This window comes from Camelina sativa, chromosome 17, assembly GCF_000633955.1.
Source record: "Camelina sativa cultivar DH55 chromosome 17, Cs, whole genome shotgun sequence".
Taxonomy (NCBI): Eukaryota; Viridiplantae; Streptophyta; class Magnoliopsida; order Brassicales; family Brassicaceae; genus Camelina; species Camelina sativa.
Window position 1 is genome coordinate 7959935 of NC_025701.1, and position 9402 is coordinate 7969336.

At 31.0% G+C, this 9402-nt stretch overlaps 2 protein-coding genes across 2 annotated transcripts; one reads left to right on the top strand and one right to left on the bottom strand.

Annotated features, from left to right (window-relative positions):
- Window positions 812-1709, bottom strand: LOC104756062 (agamous-like MADS-box protein AGL62). The gene has a single exon (XM_010478573.1). The coding sequence runs from the start codon at window positions 1604-1606 to the stop codon at window positions 962-964; it is 645 nt and encodes a 214-aa protein (XP_010476875.1). The 5' UTR covers window positions 1607-1709; the 3' UTR covers window positions 812-961.
- Window positions 6099-8194, top strand: LOC104756063 (uncharacterized protein YpgQ-like). Its single transcript, XM_010478574.2, has 7 exons — window positions 6099-6445; window positions 6620-6650; window positions 6745-6763; window positions 7153-7250; window positions 7363-7461; window positions 7613-7785; window positions 7876-8194. Exons 1-7 carry the CDS (start codon window positions 6278-6280, stop codon window positions 7960-7962), a joined length of 675 nt encoding a protein of 224 aa, XP_010476876.1. The 5' UTR covers window positions 6099-6277; the 3' UTR covers window positions 7963-8194.

Genomic DNA, 9402 nt, shown 5'->3' on the forward strand with positions numbered 1-9402 from the left:
ATTATATAAAGCACGAAGCTTCACAAGTCTCTCTTTATCTAACTCACATCTATCCAAGATTTTCTCAATTAAAAAAAAAAAAAACATAAAAGAACAAGAACAAGTTACGAGCTTTCAAGACGCCTAAAGGAATTGCAAGAAGATAACTCACAATAAAGAGATTCTGTTCAGTTGCTCTCATTGTGTTACTTGTATCTTTAGCAGCAAGTATGTATAGTGTAGAGGGACGTTCTCTGTTAACAATGACACCTTCTGGTCAAGCTGTGAGAGATTTGCAGATAGGCAAGAATCTAAAGAAAGCCCCAGTTAGAAGAGAAAAAGATAGCTTCCGAAAAGTCCCAACGAATTCCCCAAGTCCTACTCCTGCTTCTTCATCACGTCACTTGTCTTCTTCTTCGGAAATGACTTACTCTGCTTCCTCTTCCTCTCTTGACTCCATCAATACCAAGGTGGTTTTTTCTTTTTCTATGTCTGAATCCAACTCTAGTGAGTGAAGTATTGAAAATTGTGTTACTCTAATAATATGATATTACTTGGAGATTTCAGGTTCTCCACGTATGAGTATGCTGTCCGTGGAGAAATAGTCAAAACATTAGTCAGTGATGAGCTAGCCTGGATGTGTTGAGGCCTGAAGGAGTGGTCCAACGTGAAAGAGAAAAGGAAGTTGCATTTATGGATTAAGCTAACACTTTTAGTCTGTTTTTTTCTTTTGTTTTTTTTTTTTGCGTTGAGTCAAATTCTAAGGAAAAAAAACATTGGAAGCTGGATTGACTGATTTAATACTTTTCTACATTATGAGTACGTGTTCAAAGATTAATAATTCAAACAACTTGATTTCCAAAGTATAAAGTATACAAGCTAAGAAAACAATGAATAAAATATAAATAGCATAAAATCATATAACTAAATCAAATACTTTAGAAACTCTCTAGAGGAATACTTATACAAGTGACCAAAGCAATCACCCGTTTTGACCTACACGGCAGCGAGTAATCCCATCCGTCAGATTTTCCAAGTTTTGCATATCCATCGTCGGTTTCCAACCCATCATGTTGATTGGCCATGCCGGAACAATCTCAACCGGCCGATCGTTGCTCATGGCCATGATCTTTTTCCCTAAATTTTCTCTGAACACACTCAATGCTGCCACGTAATCTTCAAGCTCCTCCTCTGGCACACTCTCCACCGGACGCTCCCACCACGGCCTCCTACCTTCTTCCTCCGCCGCGTTATTACCGGCATATCCCTCCAACTTCACCGGAATCTTACGAAGATACTTGTCGATCAATGCGTCTACGTGGCCAAACCTGTAGATCCTACCGCATCGAGAGAACGTTATGACGGCGATTTTTGCACCGGTGAGAACGCTCAGTTCAGCTGATTTCTTGAATAGCCCACGGCGTCTTTTGGAGAAGGTTACTTGTCTCTTGCTCTCTTCCTTGATCTCCTTGATCTCTATCTTCTGTCTACCTCGTGTGGTTTTAGGGGTTGTTTGTGCTGTTGTCTCCTTTTTGGGTTTACTTACAGACATGTTAGGGGTTTGAAGTGGATCCTTGGACGTCGTCACGCAAGTCATCGATGATGATGTTTCTCTTTCTTCTTCCATGACCAAAGCGAGAAAGGATCGGAGGAGAGATTAAAGAAAGTATATATCATTAGGTTTTTCTTGGACGTGGGGATTTTATAGCTGTTCATATCGTCATGCTGTAATAAAGGCAATTGTAATATTTTGCTTATTTTATGGAAAGTTTGGTTTAAATGCACTCCCAATTATTTAACATTTTGGGAATGATTTCATGAATTAAAGATACCCTTTCGCTAAAATGTAGGACACGTGTTTTGTTAGAAAAAAGTTATAGAAATACATATATATATCCGGGATAAGTTCCCATTTTACTCGTTCGTTGAATAATCAGTTGTCATACACGTAATATATCTTCTTATAATCGACCAAAAAAACAAGAATATTCATATAAATATATGGTTCACACATAAAGAGAAGCGAATCGTGTATCACCCATCCATCATCACACACACACGTACGTACAAATATGACGTGTAGCATGCATGGCGGCAGTCGGCAGAAAAAAATAACATGACGTCTTCTTTGCTTACAGTAACTTAAGAATCCCAAATATCACGGTAAAATGCAGGTAGTAAAATGTCTAAAATGATTAGTTGATCAAATTAAATAATCTCAAATCGTGGCCAACAAGTGATTGATGAGTGTTGACATCATTCCGATTCATTGATTACAATCCAAATCATGATTAACGGAACAAGAAATTAGAAGGTAATTATCGGAAAATTAAATTCTTATTAATTTGATAATATTTCTAACGGAATTCGTTTGGTCATTTTTAATAATTTTCTACTATACTAATTGCGCTTACGTCTTTCGGTGATTACAACTTTTTCTGTAACAGTAAAAAAAAAAAAACCATATGCATTGCAGTATAATCCCCTTTTAATAAAAGGGAAGTACACAACTTAAATTTTGTAGACTTTATAAAAAATATAAATGGTTACAAATGCATACTAATAGGTTATATATAAGATATACATTAACCTTGTACTCTTCATAAGATAACTCTTTATATATAGATAATAAATAATAAATCCATAAATCGTGGAGCAAATATATCATGAAGATCACAACAAAATTATTTCAAATGATTTTTTTTTAATAAAAGAAAAGTACATAACATAGTTTATATTATTTATATTATAATATAAAATAAAGAGAAGTACACAATATAGTTTATATTATAGTGATTAAATTATATTATTTAATTTAAAATTATAATCGCGGCGTTATTTCAAATGATCTCTTTTTTAATAAAAAGAAGTAAACAACATAGTTTTTGTAGACTTTATATTTTTAATTAATTATAAATGATTACAAATAGGTTATAGATAGATTATAGATTAATTCATATATTAATGGTTACACCTAAATATTGGGTGCAACCTTAATTGGAGATATTCCAAATTGATAATTGATATATTAATTGTAATAAATAAAATCATGGATCTTTCAAACTGTATTTTTAGAAGATTTTAGTCATATATCAAGTTGTTTCCAAAGATCTTTAAACACAATATTAGAAATTTACTTTCCACAGATTTTATTGATAAACCATAACGTTCAATAAAAATTAGGACCATGCTAGAGCACAGATTGAATTTTGTTTTTATATTATAATTTTAAGACTTACAAACTCAAGCACGAGTTAAATTTTTATATACTCTAGCACGGAAGCTGCTGGACACACTCTAGCACGGATTAATAATTTTATATACTCTAACACGGGTTAAAATTAACAATATAAGACTTACATAATACATTTACATTTCATGAATAATATTTACAATAAAAATTATTTGCATGAGTTGCATCCAAATAATATTATATACAATTACATATATAATATTTTAAAAATAATAAAATATATTTTAATTCGTGCTGTAGCACGGATCCAAATCTAGTATTATATGAAACAGCCATAATTCGCCAATGTAACAACACCACGCACTGCACTCGAGTACTCGACTCTTGGGAGTCATTACGCCAACAATCCCAATATAATGAATGGTTCCATATAACTAAATTTAATAGAAACAGTCAATTTTATTTATTATTAATATTTATTTATTACTGAAAAAGAAAATACATAATCTGTAGAATAGGCTAGACAGAACTAATACAATATGGAATAGAAATATAATTAAATAAAAATATTGATGAAATGAACTTGCGAAAATCTGCTCCATCAACTAAGCGAGAGAGAGTAGCTGAAAATTAAATCTACTGGCGGAACTATCCCACCAAAATCCAACAATATCTCCTATATCGTACATATGTCGCTGGAGAACCATATTCCACCCATGAAATAGATAATTTCCATTGTCATGTTTTTGTAAGGTAAGATTTGATACAATATTAGTATCAACATCGAGAAAATTAAAATATCCTATGAAAGTATCCATAGTCAAGATGGATAATAATTTGGTTATTACCGAGTCTTGGGGAAACGTTATTGTATTACTCAATTCTCTGTCTATGTCTGATGGTGTCAACGATATCAGGATGTTCCATTGGCTTTCTGCATCAAACGGCTCATATGCCATGAGTTCGGACGCAAAGTTATATGAATATATTGATTTTTTTTAATGTTCTTTACACTGTAGAAATTTATGTAAGAGTTCTAGTAACAAAATTTTACATGTTGAGGATATATATAATGGCAATAAGTTGTATCAAGTAGGTAATTGTAATTTTAGATCTTGTGACTATTAAAAGATATGATTTTCTTTAATTGAATATCATCAAAGGATTCTCATTAAGTTGAACTTTCTATCTCTTGACCCAAAGAACACTAATTTAATATAATTTTTATTTAGTATTATAGATATTTCTTTTTGTAGTTAATTAAATTATAACACTTGTTAAAGTACACAAATTTTTATCTTACAATAATAATAAAGTAAACCTAAAAGTATTAATTTTTTTTTTTTAAGTATGTCTTTTTTTAATAAAAATATCTCTTTGTTTCAGATTTTTTTTCTTACATTAGATAATAATAAAGTAAATCTAAAAGTATTAATCTGGTTACTTCTTTTGAAAGTATATCACTTTTTTGTTTTTTTTAATTCCTTTGGTTGACAAAAAAAATATGATTATCTTTCATTTAGTTGAACTTTCTATCTCTTGACCCAAATAACACTAATTTTATATAATTTTCATTTAGTATGACATATATATTTTTTCTGTAGTTAATTAAATTATAACACTTGTTAAAGTAAACAAATTTTTATCTTACAATAATAATAAAGTAAATATAAAAGTATTAATAAGTTTTTTTTTTAATGTATGTCTTTTTAACTTTTTAAATAAAAAGATATCTTTGTTTCAGAATTTTTTTTTCTTACATTAGATAATAATAATAAAGTAATTCTAAAAGTATTAATTTGGTTACTTTTTTTGAAAGTATATCACTTTTTTGTTTTTTTTATATTCCTTTGTTTGACAAAAAAAAAAATACTGTATGATTCTCTTTCTTTAATTGAATATCAAAGGATTCTCTTTTAGTTGAACTTTCTATAGGCATCATTTCGAAGATTTTAAGTGATGTTTTCAAAAGGGAGAGTAAATGTGTGCTGCATTCTTATTCTCTTATCCATTGTTTTCTCCATTATATCCTACACACATTTACAACTACAGTAAAACCTCTATAAATTAATAAAGTCGGGACCATTAAATTTTATTAATTTATAGAGGTTTTAATTTATCGATAAATTAATAATTATTAATTTATAGAGAGACTTTTCTAATTAGGTAAAAAATATTAAAAATAAGATTTAATCTTTATAACTAATATTTTTATAAAATCAATTACAATGAAATTAAAAATTATCATGTTTTGAAGATAGCACTCAAAGATTTTTATATAGTTAAACTATTAAAAATAAACTCCAATAAAAATTAATGTGTAGATATATACATATATTTATATAATTTTATATAATTATTAATTTATATTATTGAAGGGACCATATATTTACAAAGGAGTTTCAAAAAAATATTATTTTATTATATTATTGAATAGTATCTAATATTACACTAGTCCCAACTTGGGACCGAAGATATTTATTAATTTATTAATTTATAGAGATTATTAATTTATCGAGTATTAATTTATAGAGGTTCTACTGTGTTCAATTATAATGGACATCCAAAATAAGTGTTATGTATGATTTAGTAGATGTTCATTTGTCCACCAAAATATATCCCTATATACTATAATATGTCAATGGAATAAGTCAAGCTTTTCTTTAAAATCTCTTACTTTAACAGGTAGTAAAATGTCTAAAATGATTAGTTAATCAAAATTAAATAACCTCAACTCAAATCGTGGCCAACAAGTGATTGATGAGTGATGGCATTATTCCGATTATATTCATTGACTACAATCCAAATCAATGATCATGATTAACGGAAAAACAAAATTAGAAGTTAATTAACGGAAAGTTAAATTTAATAAATCTATATGATAATTTACTGATATGAATGTTGCCAATTTGTGTGTGTAGTTCGATCTCTCTACGCTATGTGGAAGATTCTCTCTTATCAATTACTCTAAGGGTAAAAAGGTAAACTCTTGTAATTTATTTTCGCCGACGACTGTGGTCAACGACGGCCGAGTTGAATCAATTTTGAAATTGAAAAATCTCACTCCACCTCCGTCCGAAGATTGCGTATTTGAGAATATAATAAATGACGGCGACGGCGGCGGTGAGGAAGAAGGCGGAGGAGCTGGTGGGTAAGGCGATGAAAGGAAACGATGCTTCTCATGACGCCTCGCACGTGTGGAGGGTCCGAGACTTTGCTGTCTCTATTGCTCGCGAGGAAGGTCTCTCTTCCAACTCCGACTCCATGGAAATTGTGAGTTTCTGGAAATTTCCCTAAATTGTGAGTTTAGGAACCCTTAATTTGTTCTTCGTTATTCTGTATCACACTTCTTCTAGTTAGTTCTTGTAGTGATATAGATTGTGAGATGTTTCTTGTCAATTTTCAATTTTTCTCTCTGGGTGTAACCATTTCTGTTGATCTTTGCAGGTTGAGTTAGCTGCTCTTCTCCATGATATAGGTAGTTACCTTCTTTTTTTCTAATCCTCTTCTTTAAGCCTATGTGTTTTATTTATACTCCGGAGATTGATCATAATGTGTGTATCTTTTATCAGGTGATTACAAGTACATAAGGTTTGTTTCTTCCCCTTGCAACATTCTTGAGATTCATACTTCCACGATATAAAAAGTGTTTACTTTTGCTCCTGAAACTCTCTATGTTCCCCTGCATTTAACTTTGTTTGAACTAATCTGGATAGATTAATACACTTATTATACAAGTGCTTCTAGAGTCTCCTCGTAATTTGGTAACATAGGTGCTAGATTCCATCTGTTTGCAAAATGCTTATATTGGATGGGGGATACCATTAAGTGAGGCTTGTGAGAGATTCTTTTGCCAGATTTGCTCACCCTAGGATTGGTTAGTCTCTACTAAGTGAAATTTACTCTCTGTGTATATAGATAATAAAAACATTCCTATATGAAATGATGAAGGCTAATTTTCTCCCCCTGCCTGGATTCAGAGACCCTTCGGAAGCAAAACTTGTTGAGAATTTCCTGGATGAGGAAGGTATAGAAGAAACCAAGAAGATGAAGATACTAACGATCATCAATGGCATGGGTTAGTTTCCAGCTCCTACTTGGATGAGTTTTCACTGCGATTTAAGTAATAGTGTGTAAATTGCATTTTCTTGTATCTACATTTGTGAACAGAAAAAGTGTATTGTTTCCAGGTTTCAAAGACGAATTAGCTGGGGCATCACTCTGCGAATCTCTTCCAGAATTTGGGGTAGTTCAAGATGCTGATCGCCTTGATGCAATTGGTGCCATAGGTAAGAATGCTTTCTTGTGTGTATTTCGCTTCTCGACAGTTATAAGAGTTTTGATATGTCATTGCCAAATATCTGCTGTGATGATGTCTATGTTAGGAAATTTGTTGTGCTCGTAGTTGCTGACTTACTGTTTGTTCTCTTTCCTTTTTAGGAATTGCTCGTTGCTTTACATTTGGTGGAAGCAGGAACAGAGTGCTTCATGATCCTGACATCAAGCCCCGGACAGAGCTAACCAAAGAGCAGTACGTTAAGAAAGAGGAGCAAACAACTATTAATCACTTTCATGAGAAACTCCTCAAGCTAAAGCAACTGATGAAAACCGAGGTAAGATTAATAGAAACACAATTTTTATACTATCCGGTTATTTGTTTGAGATTTGAGAGAGTTGAATGTGGAATTGAAAAAAAATATCAGGCGGGTAGAAGGAGGGCAGAGAAAAGGCACAAGTTTATGGAAGAGTTTCTTAAGGAATTCTATGGAGAGTGGGACGGGTCAGCTTGAAAAGTTAAAGAATGATGATGCATGAAGAAGAAAAAAACAGGGGATGTGTGATGTGTCAACCGGTTACTTAATTTGATTTAAATTAGTAAGTTGTACCCGACCAAACCGCCCAATATGTGGTTTACATACCTCGGGATTAATTTATATTCATATAGATATTAAAATGCTTTGGGTTTCTTTTTATAAAAAAAAATCTAAATGTGCTAATAATAATTAGGGTTTTTTTTTTTTTTTCTCAATGCCAATGATTGTGCAATGAATCAAGTTTTACATGATAGAGCTAGTCTTTTCTTTTTTGTTAAAGAGAGCTAGTCTTATTCTTTTCATTTTTTTTTTACGCTTAAAGTCAGTTGTTGTCTTTTTCGTAAAGGATTTTTATAAAGTCAGTGGTTTAAATATTGACTTTCTATTTTCGTTTTAAAGTCTTCTTTATATATAAGTGGAAGATGATGATATCATCTAACATGACTTAAAGAGATGTCTTCTGGAATTTTAAGTGGATTAAGTCATTGCGAGGCTATCATCGGTCGGCCATAATATATTATATAACATTACATTGTTTAAATTTGTATGTTTTTATACCAAACTGACGTGATTAAAAAACGTATTGACGAAAACCTTGTGTTAATTACATTTGTTTGTCTTTTGTATTGTAGTTTACCTAAGATACTACCCCCTCTGTCTCACATAAATTGGTGTTTTGACACTACTTTCACACATATTAAGAAAAATTTTAATTTTTATTTGTAAATTAATTTATAATTACTTTTTGGTAGAGAGAGAAAATATGAACCATTAGATGAATGCCATATGAAAAAAGCATAAAGTAAAAATATTATTTTAGATTATTTATTTAGGACATTAATTTTTAAGGGACAAAAATATATCTTAGGACATCAATCTATTAGAGACAGAGGGAGTAGTTTTTGTTAATTGGGTGATCTTTATCTTATCTGTGATGGTAGTTAAGTTCGATTATATAACACTAAAAATAATATCAGTTTCATGGCCGGTTTTGGAAAAAAAAATCTACCAGCTAGACCTTAGCATTTTTGGAGTTCTCCAAATAAGTATAAGTATAGAGTCTATATGATTTGTGTTAGCTATTATCATTAGCGAAGTTCAAATACCCTTTGCTATTTAACATGATTATTCTTACTGACAATTATTTTGCAGTAACTTTTATTCAGTTTTTTCTTCTTTTACTGACAATTATTCCAAACTTTTTTTTTTGGACTTTGTCACTTTGCTTTCATAATCAGTTGTAAACATTTAATATTAGGAAAGAGAGTTAACTTCGTGCACAAGGAATTTATGTTGAAATTAATAATAATGCATCGAATGGATTTAGATTGTTCACGTTTAGCCAAGTCGTTGGTTTGGTTTGTAGGTAATAAAAGAGAAGAAAAGAAAAGACTAATCGCGTATAGACAGACAATA

Bases quoted from the DNA above. Each gene is read 5' to 3' on its own strand.
- LOC104756062 (XM_010478573.1), bottom strand. From the start codon at position 1,606: ATGGAAGAAGAAAGAGAAACATCATCATCGATGACTTGCGTGACGACG.
- LOC104756063 (XM_010478574.2), top strand. From the start codon at position 6,278: ATGACGGCGACGGCGGCGGTGAGGAAGAAGGCGGAGGAGCTGGTGGGT. The intron at 7,462-7,612 runs GTAAGAATGCTT...TTTCCTTTTTAG, and splicing joins TGATGCAATTGGTGCCATAG to GAATTGCTCGTTGCTTTACA. The intron at 7,786-7,875 runs GTAAGATTAATA...AAAAAATATCAG, and splicing joins AGCAACTGATGAAAACCGAG to GCGGGTAGAAGGAGGGCAGA.